The following is a 22,080-nucleotide window of genomic DNA, read 5'->3' as shown; positions in this document are numbered from 1 at the left end:
GGACAATTCATAAAAAATGCAGGACAAACTTAATGTATAATCGCTTTATTTACCTGAAACCACAAGTCATGTGATGCATAATACAATCGTCAGCTCTGAAATTACAGTACAGTTGTCTGGCGAACACAAATGCCATTGAAGGGACTGACTGCTTCTTTCAGGGTAATGTATGCATCACTATCATCGCACCTCCGCTTTCCCAGATACCACAAAACCTGCTTTAAAACATGTCGCACATCACAGTGCAAAGCAAAAAAAAAGAAAAGAAAAAAGGTCTGTTTGGTTATTTTACACATCCCATCCAAAAAAGATTTCCTTAGGAAAAGATGATAGGTGTTTTTGAGCTTATTTAACATTTGTACTATTGTTTGTCTTTATCTAATTTACCAATACTATACATTAACTATTACACAAATCTGGTAAAATAGTTGGCTGCTTCAGGACATGCACCATGGAATATTGTACATTTATATAAACAATGACATCTAGATTTAAGATGGCATAAGAACTCTGTCTTCTTTTGTTTGAAGGCAACTCTAAGGCTCTTCATGCAGTATGGATGGAGGGACTGAGGATTTGGGATTCGTTAATTTGATTCCAAAAACATTTCATACCCATTCCGTTGAAAAAATATACCAGATTATTTTCATTTTGTAATTGAAGTACTTCAAAATGTTTCAATCATGTCTTGGTTTTGCTTCTTAATTGACATGCAGGTCTTGGAAGATGTGGTGCTGCTCAAAACACACATGCACAACACTAAAACAAAACCTTACAGTTCCTGCAAGGGATTTAGAGGAGGGGCAGGCTTACACGGCACTAGCTGCAGAGAGAGGAAAGAGAAAGACAAGAGGGAGAGACCAATCAGAAGACAGAAATAAGGCATGGGTTGAGGCGAAATCGCAATAAGAGACATGGCTTTCTCACTAGTAATTTAAAAGGCTAACAACAAACCATTTAAGGCCATCTACTGTGTCCTTTTCTACTTACAGTCATGATGTCTAAGGCCATGCCACATGCAAGCATAGTAATGGGAATAAATGCTGTTAGCCGTATTTAAGTGAAACACCATGCCCTGCGATTGTGATGAGCACTTTGACGTCAGTGCCAGACAGTTGCTGCCAATGATGACCCAATCCCATAAAAACAACTGGTACAGGAATTGAGTCTGGAATTGATGTGTATGCTTTGGATGGCACTTCTTACAACAAAGGCATTATGAAATGACATCACCTCCGTAATTTCTCTCCACGTTACTACAAGATCTTGCCAATGGCCTCTTAGTTCATAGACAATACAGATATCACTGAAGGACTGTGCCATTCATAGAACTTATCATAGGCTTAACATAATATCTTCTCAACAAGGGAGGGGGGAGTTATTGCTGTCATTTAAAGCAACAAACCCTTTCTTTCAAGTACCCAGAGTTTGGGCAATAACTCTGAACCGCAAGACTTGGGGGGTGTGTGTGTGCGTGTGTGACTGTGCCAAGATGAGATGACACTAGTAGGCAGAGGGCATGCCGGCAAAGGGTACTCACTCTGTCGGGTAAACAGGCGGAAGGCATTGGAAGAAATAGCAGTTAGGTTTACTGGCCTGGTATTGGAGAGGGCATGCTATCCAGGAATACCTACCTACAGTGTGCTAAAAACACGCTCAAGTAAACTAGTGTAAAGGTATGGAGCATTTTGAGAACTTAAAACTCTATACACAGATACTATTTTGTGTGCTATGTACAGATATACAGACTCTTCCACCAGCCAGTCAATTGGGCCTAAACTATGACCTAATCAGTCTCCACTTGGTGATACACCCCAACAGGGAGTACAGACCACATAACGGTCCTATCAAAGCACCCATTTTGTGCTGAACTGATAAGATTACCAGCCACTTGGTGCATTTATACATATTCAAGTACAGTATGTGCACAATATACATAATAATTATTGTAATAAAGACACCGCAGTGCCTGTAAATTAAGACTAAAGCTAAAAAAGTGGACCTTTACAGGAAGAAAGACAGAATGTGTTGTGTTCAAGTAAACGTGTTTAACAGGCTTGTTCATATCAAAAAATTGCTTTGAATCAAACCAAGGTAACATTTACATCTTCGTCTCCACTTCCCTCAAATAACATACAAATAACACGATCCTTAATAAGATTAAACCTTGAAAGAAAAAGCTTTTAAAATAACAAAACGCAGGTAAGGGCAGTTAGGCTTTATAGTTCCTTCTGCACAAGCGAAATGGTGCATACCTCAACACTCAATATGACAATATTTATGAAAAGCTTCGGGAAATCAATAGTCATATCTATAGCATTGAGGTAGCTGTGCTCTGCCTAGTGCAGAAAATAAAACAACAAACAAGACAAATGGAGCTCAAACAGGGGTGGGAAATAATTAATTCATGCCAGGGCAGAATACATGCACGTTTTGACTCAAAAAACATTTGAGTCCTGTGCACACTACAGCTGCCCCTTTATCCTCTCCCAAAACTACAAATATATTGGCAAAATAGTGTCAATTCTCTCTGTACATATCATAGCAGATTTGTTTTTTATATATGTTCAAAAAGGGGACAAAAGACAAACAAAAGCTTGACATGAAATTAAGACATATGGACACATGACAAACCTCAAGCCATTAAAAATATGCATATCTTAAAAAAAATAATACAAAACAGAAATGGTGATAATGTCCTTGAAACAAAATCAGCAGAGGCCTCACAGATCTGTCGACATAGGTACACATGTTGACACCTCTCACTGTAGTTGATGTGGTTGTTGTAGTAGTAGTTGTTCCTGGTTAATGTGGTTGTTAGGCGTGTGTTAATCTCCACTCACACTGGTGCACAGGAGGAGGGTGGGGGGTTTTGTGCTGGAGTCAGTCAGGACCAGAACAACTCAGACACGTTAGTGTCGGTGCTGTAGAGCCACAGCACCAGGGGGAGGGAGATGGCCACGAAGGGCCAGGAGATGCCCTCTGTGCATGCAGACAGGGGGCGGCCCTTGCTGGCCTTCTCCTCCAACTCTTTACCGGGTTCAAGGTAGTTTCTGGCTGCAAACTTTAGCAGCTCATCCAGCAGGATGACAGGCAAGGAGATCTTCAGCACCATCAGCCACTGGGTCACGTCCAGAGGGGTGATCTGGAAGATGACCTGGAGAAGGAGGGACAAGGGAGGGAATGGAGAGTGAGAGTGGTGCACCAAATTTACTGGCGTTTGGGGATGGGGGGGAGCTGATACGAGTTGATGTGACTTACGGGCAGTGGCTCCACATAGAGGATGAGGAAATGGAGGGACATGGAGAGGCAGATAGCCCCTAGCAGCCAGACGTTATCCCAAGGAGGCATACGCAGCAGGGACTGGTTCTCTGACAGACTGGGGATGGGTGGAAGAGAGAAAGAGAAGATCATATGAAGGTAAGACCTATGATTCACAATCCATTAGAGGTTACAGCTGCTCTCCACTGAATGTAAAGATCCTCTGAGAAGAAAAAAGCTCCTCAGCAGGGGACTCACCTGTTCAGGGCGTTGCACATCTCAATGGTGACAAGCACAGACAGGGCCATGGTCATGGGGTAGGGTGACTCAAACACATGGCAGTCCAGGCCCTCGAACTCAGGGTTGTCTGGGGAGCACTGCAGGAAGTGGCTCTGTGGGTGGGAGACACAGGGGAATGAAGATCAGCATCACGCTAGAAACTTTATGAAAAGTCAAGCTGACCTCATGGAAATAGTCTCACCAGCTGGTACAAGGTGATCTGGGGTCCATCGTCTGCAGCAATAAACCACCAGGCAGCAGCTCCCACAGTTCCAGCTCCCACATAGCCTGAGGGAAAACACAAGTGTCAGATTACTGTGGGATAGACATGCCACCTGACGAAGGGGACTGTATAATATAGAAGACGGCAGATGCTAGTGAGCTTGAAAATTTAAAAGGAGACACTTCAGACAAATCCCACGATGGCAGTTCAGTGACATTAACTCACATCCGATGGCGAGGTATCTGAAGAAGAGCCAGCCAGAGATGAGGCGCTCCTTGGCACTGCGGGGGGGCTTGTTCATGATGTCCAGGTCGGGGGGGTTAAAGCCCAGGGCGGTGGCAGGGAGACCGTCTGTGACCAGGTTCACCCACAGCAGCTGAACTGGGATCAGAGCCTCAGGGAAGCCCAGTGCAGCCGTCAGGAAGATACTACCCCACAGAGAAACACACCATTAACAACACTGTACAACAACCAGAACTAAAAGTACAGACACACATCACTGAGGCATGAGGTCCACATCTGACTCACCAGACAACTTCTCCTACGTTGGAGGAGATGAGGTAGCGGATGAACTGCTTCATGTTGTTGTAGATAGCTCTTCCCTCCTCAACAGCAGCCACGATGGAAGCAAAGTTGTCATCGGCGAGGACCATCTCAGAGGCTGACTTGGCCACGGCAGTGCCAGAGCCCATTGCGATGCCAATCTCTGCCTTCTTCAAGGCAGGGGCATCATTCACTCCATCACCAGTCTGTGGGGAAACATTGCTGCCTTTAAAAAGGTGGATAGGTGGCGACGGTGGAAGTGTGACATTTTGTTCAGCGACAACATCAACAAAACAACCACACAACAGCTCAACATCATGGATTAGTAGGGTATTCAGTGTACCATAGCCGTGATCTCATCGAAGCTCTGCAGGAATTCGACGATCTTGGACTTGTGAGAGGGCTCGACACGTGCGAAGCAGCGTGCATTAGTCACAGCCTCGCGCTGGGCGGAGGGGGAGAGGTCGTCGAATTCACGGCCGGTGAAGGCCATGCAGCTGATGTCGTCATCCTCGCTCAGGATGCCGATGCGGCGGCAGATGGCCACGGCCGTGCCCTTGTTGTCGCCGGTGATCATGATGACACGGATGCCAGCCAAACGGCACAGCTTGATGGAGGCAGCCACCTCCGTCCTGGGGGGGTCCAGCATGCCAACACAGCCAACGAAGGTCAGGTCAGACTGTCCAAAGAAAAACACAAACCGGTCTCTCACTCACATTGCTTTGACAATTTCTCAGACTTAAGGATGAAAACAAATTGAGTTTTTAAATGATCATACAAAGGATTTCATTGGCTAGTATGCTCACCTCATAGTCAACAAATTTTGCAGTATCGATAAGCACCATCTCTTCTTTCTTCAATGGGGTGTCCCGTGTGGCCAAGGCCAGACAGCGCAGGGTGTCACGCCCTGTACCGTAGTCACGGATCACAGACAAGATCTTGTCCTTGATGCCCGGAGTCATGGGGACCTTGTTGGTGCCCACTCTGACATAGGTACACCTGTCGATTACTCCCTCAGGGGCACCCTGTCAAATAATTAAGATTAGCATACTGATTCAAACACATGGGTGTTGCAAAGCAGTCATGCATACAAATTATATATATGCACATACACACACATCAAACATTGCAGAGTAGCTAAAAGGCCCTGTTACCTTGATAAACATCTTGCCGAGGGAGGAGCGGGCCTTGTTGGGGGTGCAGTATACTGACATGGACTTCCTGTCTCTAGAGAACTCCAGGGTGAACTCCTTCTTCATCAGCTGCTTGATCACCTGATAGACACACACAGAGACATGACTCAGAAGACCTAACAAGAAATTGTGTCATTTCATATGATTCCAAAGACTGGTTGAAATTACTTACAGAATTGCAAGCATTGGCCCTCTCGATCTTGGACAGGCCCTTAACGTCTGTGTCAAATGAATTCATCTTCTCCACCAGACATGTGAGGGCAGTCTCTGTGGCCTCTCCAACCTTCTCATATACACCTTTGGCCTGATGACACAAACACACGTTAACCAACTACCCTACTTCACAGCAGCCACATGAAGGAGGAAGCAGGAGGGAACACCAACCTCATTGAAGTCCAGAGAGGAGTCGTTGCACAGGGCACAGATGGTGGCAAGCTCCACTAGAGCATCATACTGGGAGCTCTTCACTAGCTGTCCATTCTGGTACCTGCAGGGAACCACAGTGGAAAGGATGAGCTTGAAGGACTTAACTTACTGCAGAGGAATTCAGATTGAGGGTGTGCGTGTGTCTGGGTGTCTGTTGAAGTAAATACTCACACTTCTCCTTCGGGGGCATAGGTCGAACCAGTGATGGTGAACTCGTGCAGGGAGCAGCTGTCCCCCTCTACTTTGTCAAGGATAAACATCTGGAGACCACAATGAAGCATGGTAAATACAAGAAGAGTTATTACACAAAAAAACAAATAAAAGGTTGTGCATATTAACTTGGCAGTTTATCAACTGATACACTAGATGGCAGCAGACACCACAGAAAAGCACAGTGGACTACCGCCCGAGGACTGCAGACCATCATGGTGTGTGACTGTGGCTCTTTCTGTCTGTGTGTGAGGGGAGGCTAGCAGTGAGGTAGACTTGTTTGGTTTGCCTCCATATGTAAATAGTGGAGGCTGTCAGGGAGCCAGCATAAAGAGAGCAGCAGAGCCCAGAGGAGACAGCAGCAGGGCTCTGCCTTCTCCCACAGGAAGTCTTGGTAGGCACGGCACACGTGCTAACACTGCGTCACAGCAGCCAGTCAACAGGGAAGGAAGACTGATGGTAATCGCTCATGTCTTTTTCCAGCGACAAGCCACACTTCAAAAAGTGCTGCTGACGTCAGATGATTATTTATAAAAAGAAAAGAAGAGCATTCCATTAGGCTTTTTTTAGTGCAGTCTCTTTCACTGGATACATTTATGTCAGAGTGGATTACTCACAAAAAAAAAAAAAAAAACGAGTGGAAGATTTTCCAATCTTCATGGACTGACTTGATGGGAGAAGGGCAGTGACCTCCAAACAAAGGCTATTCTATTGCTGGTTGAGACCCTTAGTGTATCAGGGAAAAGAGCTATACAGAGGAAGCTCCATTTTAGCCTGTTGGGTGAAGCTACCAACATGTGGGACAGACACAGACACGTCATCAGAGAATAAAGACAATGGGTGCAGATGCCAACATGGTTACGAAGACTAGTGCTGTAGTTACTGTACTGCATTAAGTTATTGAATATAGTTTCAGTCCAACAGAGAAGCCAGTAGAACCAGGCCATGAAATGCTAGTGTACTCTGGGAAACAAATGGCCACTGACAAATTGGCTTATCCAAAACTGTGAAAAACAGTTGATAATTAAAATCAACGCTTAATAATGGAACGCAAATGTATTCAAGGAGTGGAGTCAGCAGTTTCAAAGATCCATGCATATAAAGAGAGAGTAAAGAATAAATATGCTCAATTAATAATGAAGTGTCTTCTTCAGGAGCTGGCTGTAAATGAGTTGGGGTGCCAATCAGAGAGAGGCAGGGAACTACAGGCATGCTGGATGCCTCACAGAGTTGTGACGCAAGGTTGATTATGCAACAGCACTGCAAGTCACCCAACAGCTGAATGTAGATTACAGCCGCAGCGAGCTGCCTCGGTGTAAAACACCTCAGTCTTCATTCTGTGTTAATTGAGAGAGATGCCTCTACAGGCCTAGTGCCAGTGTGAACACACTCACCTTGGACACAGACATCTGGTTGGTGGTCAGGGTGCCAGTCTTGTCAGAACAGATGACCGAGGTGCAGCCCAGGGTCTCCACAGATGGCAGACTGCGGACTATGGCGTTCTTCTTGGCCATGCGGCGGGTGCCCAGGGCCAGGCAGGTGGTGATGACAGCGGGCAGACCCTCTGGGATGGCAGCCACGGCCAGGGCCACAGCGATCTTGAAGTAGTAGACAGCGCCACGGATCCAGGAGCCTCCGTGGACTGGGTCGTTGAAGTGGCCGATGTTGATGATCCACACAGCGATGCAGATCAGAGAGATGACCTTGGACAGCTGCTCACCAAACTCATCCAGCTTCTGCTGCAGGGGGGTCTTCTCCTGCTCAGTGGCTGCCATCTCATCACGGATCTTACCAATCTCAGTGTTCACACCGGTGGCTACTACCACGCCAATGGCCTTGCCAGCAGCGATGTTGGTTCCCTGAAAATGCAGATGAAACACACAACAATATAACAGCATCTGCTGTATTTTGTGTTTCAATTTCAATAACGTGATTCCAAAGGGGCATAATTTGTGATAGGATTGCTACATCAGGTCTGCTCTTCAACTTTGTAAACAAACAACTTCTGTGAAGGAGAACCTCAAACTACTAGTTCATCAAAGAACAAAACCATCAGACCATCAGTAGATTAAAGGAGAGGTCCACTGAGAGGAGAGAAGAGTTAAGTGATGCTTACGGAGAAGAGCATGTTCTTCTTGTCCTGGTTGACAGCACGGGGGTCAGGCACAGGGTCAGTGTGCTTGATTACAGAGACAGACTCGCCTGGAATCAAAGCAGAGAACAATGACGATGGAGAACATGTGTGTGCACAAAGCCACAGGACAAAACAACATCAACTTGAACCACATACTCCACAGTCAATGTTGAACACTGTTGGCCAACTATCTATTCACATGCTGCAGGGCAAAGCCTCTGACTTTATGATAAACATAAACCCTTGAGGAGTAAACAACCTAGCACAGAGTTGTTGGTCTTTGTTTAGCTAAAGAAGCCATATATTTATTAGAGAGTCGGGCCAAGGGGCTGAGTCATAACTGGCTTCGCAAAAAAATAAAAATACCGGTCCTATTTATGTGGTATAAATCATCTAGCTCAGCTGTAGGGCACTTGAAATCGGCACCTATTGTCAGAATATGTTTATAGGCAAGAATATTTTCATGCTTTTCATAAGAATTTATATTTAAGCTGTATAAGGTTGGTTTAGTCATAGAAAACAGGGCAGCAAACAGACATGTCTTACCAGTCAAGATGGACTGGTCTACCCTCAGGGTTGTAGATTTGATTGAAGAGAGGCGGATATCTGCAGGAACCTTGTCTCCAACTGGGGGAAAACAAATCCCCAAAAGGAATTAGAGATATACATATCAAACAATATATGGACAAAGGATGCAATACACCAACATACATTGTAAATCAGGCAAGTAGACACATGACCTCTACATTGGCTCCACCCACATCAACAAACAAATCAATGAAAGCTTTGAGACAACAGACTACAGCTTTGAGACTAAAGTCTAAGATACAGGGTAAGGGTTGTGCAAGACCATGTTCAGGAGACAATGCAATTACAATTGCAAACTGTTGTGAAAATGACTAGTGTTCTATAGACTGCTTTAACTGCATTCAGCATTGGTGTTAACTGACAGAGCATTTGACAGAGCTCATTTTAGGCTTGGTTGCTGTGCCACAGAGGCAGAGCAGTGCTGGGCTCCCATCGCTGTAAGGGAGAGAGGAGGAGAGCCAGAGCAGGAGGAGGAAATGGAGGACTTGTGAGCCATAAAAGGCCTGTCTCAAAGGAAAAGGCCAATTTGGGCCACATCTGAATTATGGTGACCCGATTCCGCTTCCTATTAGTGCATAAATGCTGGGAACTAGGGAAACGGCTCAGTGTGAACATCGTTTTTCTCTCAGCTTGAACATGCAGAGCAGTTCTCCATGCATGGAAAACACCAATCTGGTTTCACAGATCTGTGTTTAAACATGCTATCAAATGTCTTTCGCCAACAAGGTTGACTTGTGTAAAGATTTCACCTGATAAAAATGGCCACACAATTACAAATAAGCTGGCATGCATCTTCACCAAGCCTTTAACCATTCCCAAGACAAATATACTAACATCAAAAGGTCAACGAGATGCATCTTGCATAGAGGGAAAAAAGTGCAACTTTCGATGTGAAGGTTTCTCTTCAATAATACAAACATGAACTTTAATTTCAGGGCAAACCGAGATACAACTCAACCCAATCTGGCTGAAGGAGACAGACCAGTGAAATTGATGGGAGAAGGGAAAATATTTTCCAACTTCAGGATTCCCTTTTCAGGACTGAACAGACATATAAACTAATCCAAGCCCCCCCTGTGCCCTTGAGGGGAGAGGAGGGGGGAAAATAGCATGGGACCAACAATGCACACAGCCAAACATGGGAAAACTATTTCAATATGTTCCCTGATGCGCTGATCAGGTTTAAATGTGGACACATGATAGCAGCTGTTTCCCTGTCATCCCAACTGCACAGGAAGAGGTAGGAGATAATACCAGCCGCTGTGTCAATGGATGGCAGAGGAGGAGCCCTGGCCCGCCTCCCAAAACACTTGGCTGTCAGCGGAATGTCTTAGTACAAGCACACTTCAGCTTGTTCATTGATGGTTTAAAAGACACAGGAGTCTGGGGTTGATACTGCAAAGGCTCAACACCTACAAGTGTATCCACAGACTTAGCTCAGAGAGAGTGTAAAACAAGAAGTGTAAATGTTCCATTTAGAGAGACGCGCTTGCAGTTGGGTGCGTGTGTCAGACCATGTTAAATGTGTCGACACACTGGTGCCAGGAGTTCTGGACTGTCAGTGGGCATTGGTCAATCATGAGAGATGGTGACAGGTTTTCTCAGAAAGACTTGTTCAATAGGCTCAATTGCATCTTTCAACTGTCTAAAAGAGGAACAATGTGCACAATGAAAGCCTCACTTCTGAAAAAGTTACACAACCTATACAAAGAGAAATGGGTTGGCTTTGGACAGACTACAACAGGGATTGGTCATCATCAGACTCAGATTCAGAATAAGTCTCATTATACAATTTAAGGCCAAGTTGAACAGAAAGAAAACATGACTACAGTCAAATGTTAATAACGTAATTATGTCACAAAGCCTAATAACGGCCACATCCTTGTGGTTGGGTAACACTTCCTGTGGTAAGTCATCATTATATTTTTAAAGAAACAGTAACTTCTGTGGGACAGGGGACCTACAGTAGAGACAAATAAAGATGGATAAGCATTATGGGGAGAAAACACAACTGTCTTGGAGTGCAAAGCTTAAGCAAGACATTGTCCTGGTGCTGTTAAGACTGCAGGCCTGCTTTAAATGAAGTGCGTGTGTATATCATCTGTCCCTTTGTGTCAACATCCTACTTGGTACCAGTCCAACTGCCTGCTCAAACATGACCACCTTTTCACCTGTACGCTTGCCAACTAGTGAGAGTCTCCACACTATTGAGAGTGAGAGAGACTTAGCAACATGAGGCACAAACTCAAAAGTGAGACAGCTAGGGCCAAACATGACTCCCAGGGGGAGAGTTGGGCCGATATCATATCATCATCTTCAAACCGCTATACCTTCCCGCCAAAATACCTGCTACACCAGTAATAAAGGAGTGAAAAGACTAACCTTTCTGCCACTGCGGCAGCGGCACCTTCAAACAAGCATAACCAGACTGAGTGCACTGTGTGAACAGCAGAAGTTCTCCTCCGGTATTTTACTGAATGTGCACAAGCTGAATCTAGTGGCCTATTAAATTAACACAAGTAATCAAGGTGGTATTCTGTCATGTGCTCTCCAGTTAATGTTGAATTATGTTTTAAAAAGCAGTTTTTTATCTACATAGGACGTAGGATCTACAGTGCTAACAATAACTGGCTACACACACACACAAAAGCTCTGCTACCGTAGCAGGCTCAAAACCTTTCACAGGGTCACTGATTATGTGTTGGCGTATGCAATTTTATTATTATTTATTAAACGTTGGCTCCTGTGCCCTGCAGGTATAATGGCAAAATGGCGGTGCTGCGAGAACATGGTACCGCTAATACCTTCCACTGGCCCATACCGTACCCTACCCAGGAGTAAGCAAAGCCACCACACCAAAAAGACAGCCTGCTTCGACTGGCAGACTCAGGCCCCCCATCTGTGTGTGACCCGATGAGACGTGGAGTGGCAGGCTTCTCTGTTGTCAGTCTCGAGGGTGCATGTGCTGATGACAGCTGAAAACTAAAAGGTTGACGTCCTGCCATGCTGAGGAGGCTACTTCAAATGCAGTCGGCACTGCTGTAGGTAGCCATGTCCTGCAACTCTCCAACACAGAGCTCTTAAACAGCTGCGCTCTCATCCACCACTAAATATGCTCCATTTAAAAGGGTTAGGGTACTACAGCATACAATGGCTGAGCAATAGTGTTTAAAAGTAATAGTTCCCCACCAATATTTAAATTGGCTACGGTATTAGCGTATTGATTTCGCCTGGCCAGTAAGGCCACCCTGTCGTCAAATCGTAATTTGTTACAGCAAGTAGGCAAATCAAAACTATCCATCGTAAATACTTATTTACCTGTTCACTTGACATGTCAGGATCTTATCTCAATGGTCTAGATAGCCGATTTCACAATGGAAACTGGTTAGTACCAATGGCTAGCGTAAACAAAAAGATTTGTATGTAGCGCCTTTAAAACTCTGATGTAGAGAAATGTAGGAGAAAGGACAAATGCCAACAGGCATATGATCTTTAATGTTGAAGAAAACATTATAGCCTGCTGAAGTAACTATTATTTGTGCAAGAAATGTGTCTTTAATCTTTACTTCCTGTGTTCAGTGACTCTGCTGAGCCCTCGAACTCTTCTCATGACCAACAGAACTGCGTGTAGCACACTACACAGGCACAACCATGTTCTGGGCCAGGTTTTGTTACTGTGGCAACAGGACGGAGTCAAATGACACTTAGATGAAGACCAGTGGCTTGTTAGTGATCTAGAACAGATGCTGTCATCGTTCTGAGGGACATCTGGGAGATCGGAATTAGGAACAGAGATCAACATGTATTCTAACAATATGTGACCTTTATATGTTTGGGAAAACATCTGTGCAGTGTGTAAAAATAACCACCATGCACAAACAGCTAGCAATCTTAAATGCCAAAAATAAAAGCTCATGTAGATTAGAATATTCCCTGAATGGACCCATCCTATTCTTTTGTGAGCAATTTGATGTGTTCAGATCATTGACTTTAAAAGTTGTAATTAAGACCTGGGTGTAGAGACAAATCCCTCAAATTAGATTAATGAAAGGGAGTGCTGCGGACTCCTCCCTCACTATCCAGAGAGCAGCCTTATAATTCACAGTCTAGTTCAGTTAACACAAGTGATAATGAGAGGCTGGGGCCAGGGTGACAATGAACACAGTAATAGGCAAGCATATAGGCCTATACCCAGAGAGGAAGCTCGGAAGAGTACTTATGTTTCTGTCACCTTCCCCTCATGTCTTAAGGTCACCTCTCTCTCGTCAGTGGGTCCTCTTAACAGCCTGTTTCAGGGTCAAGCCAACATGTCTGACCTATTACCCTCTGACTGGCCTATAACCAGACAACATAACTTGGATTCATAGCAGTAAATGCAGGACATACCTCTAGGTTAACTGCCACACTGAAGCAATGTCAAGAAGTTGGATAAGCCAGAGGCTTTATAAACGCTGTTTGAGATCTAAGATGTATTGCTTAATGAATCAAATCAATCTTTCAAACAAGGCAAATGAGGGCAGCCAGGCTGTTACTGCATACCCTCTTCAAGTCCTCACAATTCCCTCTTCCCCATTCATTTAGACAAAGCCAGTCTGGTCCCTCATTGCTGGGGACACCAAACACCTGGCTGGACCCTACACTCGCCAAAAGACCCCACAGTGACAGCAGACGCTTGCCAGGCCACACAAAATGCCACATGCCATCCTGGGTGTCTGGAATCCCAGGCCATGGAGGGTGATGATGGGTAGGGTCTGGAGGTTGGGGTTGGAGGGGTGGGATGGGATCGTTATCCACTGGCACTGCCTTACAAGGTCATCTCGCTCTCCAAACAATAGAAACAGCTGAGAGATCCTCCCCTTATCCCACCCCTACACTGGCCCCATCACTCCTGACTCCCTAGCATGCCACAGAGAAGAGATCAAAACCCCATCAGTCCTGCTGCCCTGTGGGAGAGGCCACATCCGACCCTCAGCTCCTTCAACACCACACAATGCCTGGATACACACCACAGAACAACCAAATGCTGCCTGTGTGCAACAAACAGATGGAAGCTCAGCTGGCTTTACTTTTAAGATCCTGTGAAAACACAAATAAGGTTGTTAACATGTGTGCAAAATCCTGAGCTATTCAGGGAGAACCACATCTTCAATTTCCTTGAAGTGCTTCGGTAAATTAGAGTGATGTGAGAGACTACGGGCTGAGTTAAGTTGAGTCGCACAGCAAAAGTCTGAACCGTGGTGCTGTGACAGGCTGGAGCAGCTTAGCATTAGCCCTGGAAGAGCAGTCAAGAAGCCTGACACAGCTGCAGATTAGCTTAGTACAGCAGAGACAGCAAACTTCAGCCCAGCATCCCTGTATGTCACTGCTCGGTTCAGGCAGCCTAGCCTAGGCTCTAAGGGGAAACTGAATTGCACCAATGCAGGGTGAGAACAGCCAGGGTAATGGAAGGCTTAATGAGAACTGAGAAATGCACATGCACCAAAGCAGTGAGCACACATACTCAAATCCCCTAGAGGGTAAACACATCGGAGGTAAGCAAACATCCACATTGTCTGTGTCCTAAGGGCTTAGATTTGAGAAGGAGGGAGGTTTCGCTTTTCGAAGCGCACAGCGGTAACCTGACGGGCAGGTCCAAAGATTGGTCACTTTAATATTCTGCTCACGGCTGAGCCAGTCAGAGCGCCTGTATCCTCTGCCTCGGCAGTGAGCTGGCATCTGCGTCATCACCATCCTCTTCTGCATGGCAGGGGGTCACTGAGGCTTTGGGCAAATATCATCCATAAAGGGGCCTTACAGAAACCAATATGAAAGAGCTCTGCAGGATTTACTGAATATGCTCCAACTCTTGAAATGACATTCTCCCATCTGATTGCCTGAGCAACGAGTAATGCCCTGGCTTTTAACAGCAAAACCTTCACACGTAACCTTCACACGTGACCTTCAAACAGCAACACTATTCTTGGCCACACACTCGATCAGTGCAGTCATATCACCCAAAAGTGCAGCTGTATATTCGGCAGCATCAGTCACAGAAGGATTCCTCTGCATTAACACATTCAAAACCCCACTAAGCCTGACAAGACTACAATGCATAAGCTTTCAAAATGTCATTTTCAAAACATTTACTCCCAAAACCTAATTTTACATCACTCTTAACAAGGGGTGGAGTCGACATTAACATTCCCAATGCACTCAACGCTGCTAGTGCCCTTCTCAAGGTGACTTTGGAGTCCTGCTGAGCGCTGTCGCACGTCACACACTGCAACAATGTTCCCCTGAGAGGGAGGGGGGGGGGGGGGGGGGGGGGGGGGTACCAGACACCTGTCATCTTCACTACTGTCACTGCCTACTATAAATAAGGCATTCCATAATCTGGACAGGCTATCCAGGCTAAAAATAAAAACCGACCACTGTGCGCAGAAAAACACTGCATCACCTCAGTGGCTTAGGGTCAAACCAAGCATCATGATAACGGTAGCGCTTCAAGGACTCCAGCATTCCACGTCAATGGACCTCCATCCCCCCGTTGCAGCCACATGCTGCCCAGGACATCTCTCTCAAAATCAATCAATCCACAGCATCTCAGCTTTTAGTGCTACTTTCACCGTCGACGGGTGAGTCATCCCAAGTTCTTTCACATGCTGCACTGGGGAAATGTAAGCGATCCACTCCGGGGGTGAGTTTAGCAGCTGCACAGAGGATGCACAAGCATGGTGTTAGGCTTAGGGTTGGACCAGTGAACTGCATATGAGCCTCATCAAGGCTGTGTGCGCAAGCTCAAGGGTTGAGTACAGGAGGAAACATCCACACGTGATCGGAGGGGCTCTTAGCAGCACTAGTGTCCATTCCACTGGGACAATGGGTTAATAGGAACATCCCAAAATACATCACTCCTGTAGGGTGAGTCACCTCTGCAGTGGGACTAGGGGAGAAGGGAATTGAAATGAGCTTCTGCTAAATGCAAAGCCTGACCATGCCCGGATTCATATGCCCTGTTAAAAATAGCATGCCTGAGGCAGAACAAAAAAACCAAATGATGCTAAATTAGTATGAGAGTTTAAAAGGGACAATGTTTTTTAAATATCTCATACAAAGAGAGCCATGTATGCTTCAACTTTAAAACATACAAAGAAAGATCAGATAAAAAATCAAATAATTTGAGAAAATACACAAGATGATCCACCTGAATGACAAAATCTAAGGCAACCCAATTCACTGTGTGAGAAAAATAGCATCGCCTTACCAGCAACCTCTACTATGTCTCCAGGCACGATCTCTTTGGCCTTGATCCTCTGAACAGTCTTCCTGTCCTGGCGGTAGACTTTGCCCATCTCGGGTTCGTACTCTTTAAGGGCTTCAATGGCATCCTCAGCATTGCGTTCCTAGGGAGATGGAAATGTGTTGTTAGCATTATAGTACTGGAGTCACAACCCTATAAATATGTAATACGTATTACATATAAAATATTGACTTTTTCCAAATTACACAGATCTGTGGTTACCAAATGACTTGACCAGGGGAATTCCCCTTCACATATTTTCCCTTCTAGAAATAGTTCATTTCTGTACTGATTAGAGACTGTGAATTGGAAACGCTGTCACAGAGAGAGGCACATGCCCTTGTCGTTTATGGACACCAGTTAAAAAAGCACACACACAAACTGTGCCAATGTCACGTTTGCGATTACTCAATCACTTTGTAGCGTGATGGCTGGTTCGAAAGTCCACTCCTGGCCAGCATTTAACATATCATTAGCGAGAGCCAATCATGGCAAGCAGCATAATTTCCTGTTGAGCATGGTCATTTGGGGCTACTGGGACGGGTCAAAATCTACTCCACACTCTTGTTTGGTTTAGTGAACCTTCCTCCCAGGGGCCGGCTGGCAGTGTAGGCAAAATCAACCAGTGGGACATAAGCCTGAACTGACAAGAGAAATTGAGAATCTAAACAGAGTAGAAAAGGTAAACATCAGCTTGTCGTTTGTAATAATACAGACTAAGTTATCAAGTGAAACCAAAAATGACACCAAGGATGGCAGTTACTACTGATAGAGAAACCACTCTAGAGCCTGCAGCTTTGACCCAGAGGGAGTGAGAAACACTAGCAGCCTTGCCTGAGGCTCTCTGACCGCTCATCAACAAAACATTTCAAAGACAGCAAAGAGAAAAAAAAAAGTGGCCATTCCAACAAATACCTATTCAGTAGTCATCCCATCCATTGGTAGATTTAGGCACTAAAAACTACATGTTCACAAGGCCTTGTTGCCTTTGATGATCATAACATAACAATCATACATTATAGACTGGTTGTAAAGCAGATTCACCAACTCAAACTCTCAATTAAGAGTGACAGCAAGACATTTAAGCTATTTGACTGCACAGACATCACACACATGCCATAGATGGAATGTTGATCTTTTCAGATTTCTAAGGAAATGTAGCCTAGTTCTGGACTACATCACGCAGGCCAAAAATATGCATGAGTTTAGACTGAAAGAATAAATCTTAAAAGGAAGCACAGAGCCAGTCTCAGAGTGCAACAGACTTGTGAAAGCTGGATGGGAGGCAGAGTTGTCACTGTTTCACAGCAACACATCTAAACGCTCTCAAATGTAGTCAATGACCCACTTCCTAGCCCCATTTTCTGATGCATTTGGCTTGCTTTTCAAGGTTTGACAATGGCAGCCCTTCTGCAAGTAACATGCATAGCTCTAAAACTAGGATTCCATTCCACAGATACTGTACGCTGACGGCTGTTCTGAACACTGTCATCACAGCCCTGCAATGAATAAACTTGACATTGAACATACTGTGCAACAGAGTAGGCTGAAAATCCTGATAATATATTCGATGTAAAAGTTTCTCACCTGCCACACACCAACGATGGCATTGGCTATAAGAATGAGTAAGATCACAAAAGGCTCCACAAAGGCTGTGATAGTTTCTTCTCCCTCCTCGAACCAGGCCAAGACCTAAGAGGAAACATACTTTCATTATTGAGTTTCACACAGCACATGAATATAGGCTATATGACCATGGTGGTCATAATGATTCACAATTTTTCATACACATACAAAATATGTATTTGAACTGCCATTTAAAAGGTTAGGGTTAGAGCGGTTGAAGTGGACAAGATTAAGTTATTCTGGAAGTCCTTAAGACAAGAAGCATGGTTGTTAGCCAGAGCCACAATAACACAGACATTGTCTGTTTATCTATGATTGCCAATGGATCAAGTGACTGTAGCCTATTCATTCAACAAGGCAGTATGTATTATATAAAAAATAATAGATGAATTTTAACATGAGTATTTGAAATATCAGACAACCTCATGTCTAAATGTTGCAATTCACACAGACACATTTCACTTAACACAACCCTTCTCAAACTCAACACTCTCTCCCTCTTTCACACACAAGATAAAAACACTCATGAGAGAGAGACTCATTTGCCTAGTGTCCCTCTTATCTGCTGAAAATAAGAGCACATGTTTCATGACTGCACTTTGACTGACAGTTTGTTTTCATTTAATCAATTAACCCCAAATCATAACATTTGACTCAACTGACCACAGACCAAAAAAATGGGAGAGGGTGGTGCATTAGTCTGGCTAGTGCCCTCCCACTGAAGGTCAGAGCCCAAATTTGGTCTGGAGTGGTGCCCTGTCCCCCTGTCAGACAGCAGCCACTGACACCTCCATATCACAAGGCTGAGCACTGTACATTACATACCAGCTCCTCTAGCAGACGGACACACACAACCCCCATTTCCAGAACTCAGAGATTCTACATTCCACCTCCTGATCCTCCCCAGCCCCCAAAGAAGACCGATTCTCCTCAACTTTGGGTATCCTCACTTGGGCCACCGCAAAAAAATGCACAACCATAAAAGATCACTGCAAGCTGTGAGCTATCCAATTGATTTAACTTGTGGGACAGGCTTCTTTTAATACTATTACTTAATGTCAATCCATTATTGAATTCTGTCACATTTCTATTAAGGTAAAGGTAGTGTCTGGTGAGAAGCCTAGATGAGTGAGGATGTCATTACACAGCAACAGAACAAGACAGGTCAAATGTCTCATTTGGCACATGGTGATAGTAACTCAATACCAGCAACTGCTGTTGTCACCATTCCTCAGATGGGTCGCTAGCTTTCTCAGCTGTTTGGCTCCCTGATCTGAGAGTGTAACCTCAGCTGAGACATGCAAACAGAAGACATTCGCACTTGCTGTCTACACTTCTAGTGGCACATACTTTCCCTTTCCAATCCAGAGGCCACTCTTAACTGATGATCCCTTGTCATCATCTCTAGGCTCATATGGACAACAGCAAGTCAACTAAACATCCTTGTCCATAGGGTGTTTGGGGGGACTATCACCCATGCAAAATGAACCATAACATACTTATTAATTTAAAAAAATAACGAATTCCAACATATTTGATGACTTAACTCCTCCTGCCACCCTAACAAATTCCAGAGTGACATGATTCCAATCATGACTGATGCAATGCATTTCTATCTGGTGTACAATGTTGGCACATGCAAATTCTGAAAACAAAAGCATATGGCAAGCTGTATAAGAGTTAGCCTGTGTCTATCTACCCCCAGTTCTGGCAAAATACTTACAAAAGATATAACAGCTGCCAGTAGAAGAATTCGTACAAGTAAATCTTCAAACTGTTCCACAACAAGTTCCCATAGAGATTTTCCTGCAGAGAGATGTGTAAAATACAGGTATATTATATCAATATGAATTTGTATTTCTTTTCCTTTTTTACAATAACTGATATTAACATAATCATTGGTAATTACCTTCCTCAGCAGGTAACTCTGTAGATGAGCCAATCGGAAGAGCATACAGGGGAAAGAGGAGAAGACATCAGAGAAAGTGGACAATGGTTCAGTATGAGTTTGTTTATTATGTGTCTCAGTCCATTATGTTCAAATATTGCTCTGCCCTCCTCACCCACCCCCTTGACTCCAGTTCTGACTCTCTCATTGCCAAAATGTACATCTACTACACATATCTAAGTGTCTTACAATCAGGTTAGCAACTGTGAAAACACTGCTTGCTTCCATACCTTAGTAAAGTAGTGATTTTACTTAAGTTGCACTTACCAAGTTACACCACAATCTAAAGTGCTTAGTCACCAAGTAATGGGCAACTTAAACCCAATGAACAGACTGGCTAACTAAAGCCTGCTTGCATTCTGTGGTGAGTGACCATGGGGAGCATATCAAAAGGCTGGTCTCAGAGAGGTCACCTTGAATACAGTCAAATATGCAGATCCGTTCATTAGTTGATGAATACAGAAAAAGACTACAGAACCCAGTCTCCTATGTTTGGCACCTAAACTAGTAGCCTGTTACGTGGGCCTGTGGCGACTATCCTAACCGAAATGTCCCATCAGACTAGAATAATGACCACATCGGAAGTATTACTATAAACTGCTTTAACAACGTTTGAACTGCAAATATGAGGAGTTTATCCCGAAATTAATATTGGAATAGCTCGCTACTTCGTAGCTAAAAAAACCCACGAGGTCGTCGACGATGACGTCAGCCAAATGACTCCGGTGAGCCGGTTGATGGTGCTGACATTTACCCCACTGCTGGAACTGTGTAACACAAGGGCCTCAAGCACCACATCACGTCCTTTCCTAAGTAATATGTTTAACTGTAGCTATTCTTACATACCGTTGGTGCCCCATTTCTCTTTCTGTCGTTTCACCTGGTCCAAGCCTAGTCCCGTGCTTTCGTTGACGGAGAAATGACTATAAACTTCTTCAACACTCTTTATGTGAGCGTTATCCATGGTTAGCGATCGACTCCTATGTTAGTTGCACTTTGTTTACTCAACCGCTTACGTCTCTTATACAATGAAACCCTGTCAAAAGAATAAAATATTTGCCAAATGTGAAACAGGCAGTCACATTCAGGTGACGGCCGGGCAGGAGGATAGAAGGGACGAATTATAAAATTATCTTAAGTTGCAGGCTTGTGTGGAACGAAAAATCACTCTGTCTCACAGACTTTCTCCCCAAGGCACGGAAAAAAAATTCATGGAAAAGCTAAGGACCGGTTAGCTATTCCTTTCCTGGATGAAGGTTACTTTGGGTGTGCTCTTATATCCCCAAAAATGGTGGAAGAGTATGCAGCAATCGCCCCTGTTGAGGACTGCATTCACCCAGTCCAATCCTAGCGCTGTCCCCGACGTGCGATGGTCTACCTCTCCGCGGCACAGCTCCTAGCTCAGTGGTGGTTTGTTGAAGTGCTAATCTGATTTTATTGAAAGCGCCTCTCTACTGCCCCTCTTCTGCATGTGGAGTACGCTCATTGGACGGAAGAAGTCCGGAAATGTGCGCTCAAAAGTCAGTGAAAGCAGTTTTGACACTGACCGGCAAAAAAATAAGACACAATCAGTTTTTATTCGATTTCTTTTGACAACTTGATTGATTAGTGGATAACGTTTATTGTGGACTGAGTGACTGACAACTAGGCTGTTTATGGGACGCCTACACATCACAATAAACTGATCGCACACATACAAATGCAGTCACAGAAGCAGTTAGAAACAGATGCGCATTGTCAAACCAAGTCAAAGGTTCAACAATAATGAGTCCACATGAATTACTGACAATGCAGTATGTACTATTATCAACCTGAACAAGTGGCACAATTACAGGCACTTGACAACAACGTTATGGAAGTTGTAGGAAGGGAGGTCTGGTGCAAAGGATGTCAGCAAAAGACACTAGGTTAAGAAGATGCCCCGCTGTGTTTTTATTAGGGGGCATTACTGTCAGCTCTTTAACAGGACTGGCTTGTCATCTGCTGATACATCTTAATGAGGCCCCCAGTAGCACAAGGTTGATCCGGCTCTGTGTTAATAATCCTATCCCACCCAGACATCTGCATCATGTTGCCTTATAGAATCCACACTTGATCCATCTGGCGCAGGAACCAGCTACGGCTGTCAGCAGTAGATTGAGTTACAGTAGGTTTCACCCAGAGGGAGAAATGGGAAGGGGATCCTGGAATTACTCTCGGTGCATGAGGGGAATGTCCCTTCAAGTCCCCACTCAGCAGGGGCCAAGGCTTGCGTTTCTGCAAAGCATCAGTCATCCATGTTGAAAAGTTGTTGTTTGCCAAAATTAGCCTCTGAAAAATAGTTGTATGTATAGCCTAATCCTTTTGATCTGGAGATGTATCATAATAATA

General features: G+C 44.6%; 1 protein-coding gene across 1 annotated transcript; it reads right to left on the bottom strand.

Moving 5' to 3' along the window:
• Positions 1–35: 35 nt before the first annotated feature.
• Positions 36–21,093, bottom strand: LOC310807359 (sarcoplasmic/endoplasmic reticulum calcium ATPase 2-like). The gene is made up of 20 exons (XM_083673798.1): positions 20,557–21,093; positions 19,672–19,689; positions 19,486–19,568; positions 17,724–17,828; positions 16,101–16,239; positions 8,816–8,896; positions 8,252–8,337; positions 7,530–7,994; positions 6,097–6,185; positions 5,884–5,986; positions 5,672–5,803; positions 5,461–5,580; positions 5,113–5,331; positions 4,650–4,985; positions 4,292–4,512; positions 3,989–4,191; positions 3,743–3,828; positions 3,520–3,653; positions 3,262–3,379; positions 36–3,157 (listed from the first exon to the last, which is right to left on the bottom strand). Exons 1-20 carry the CDS (start codon positions 20,672–20,674, stop codon positions 2,888–2,890), a joined length of 3,126 nt encoding a protein of 1,041 aa, XP_083529924.1. The 5' UTR covers positions 20,675–21,093; the 3' UTR covers positions 36–2,887.
• Positions 21,094–22,080: the final 987 nt, after the last annotated feature.

Source organism: Argentina silus (genome assembly GCF_951799395.1).
Source record: "Argentina silus genome assembly, chromosome: 7".
In the NCBI taxonomy this organism is placed as follows: Eukaryota; Metazoa; Chordata; class Actinopteri; order Argentiniformes; family Argentinidae; genus Argentina; species Argentina silus.
Note: the sequence above shows the minus strand (reverse complement) of the source record. Positions and strands in the feature narration are given on the sequence as shown.

What these genes read in the sequence shown, in the direction of transcription:
- LOC310807359 (XM_083673798.1), bottom strand. Translation starts at nt 20,674, where the DNA reads ATGGATAACGCTCACATAAAGAGTGTTGAAGAAGTTTATAGTCATTTC. An exon ending in TGGCAGCTGTTATATCTTTT is followed by an intron (nt 17,829 to 19,485) that starts GTAAGTATTTTG and finishes GTTTCCTCTTAG; the next exon opens with GTCTTGGCCTGGTTCGAGGA. An exon ending in CCTCTCTGGACTTCAATGAG is followed by an intron (nt 5,804 to 5,883) that starts GTTGGTGTTCCC and finishes TTGTGTCATCAG; the next exon opens with GCCAAAGGTGTATATGAGAA.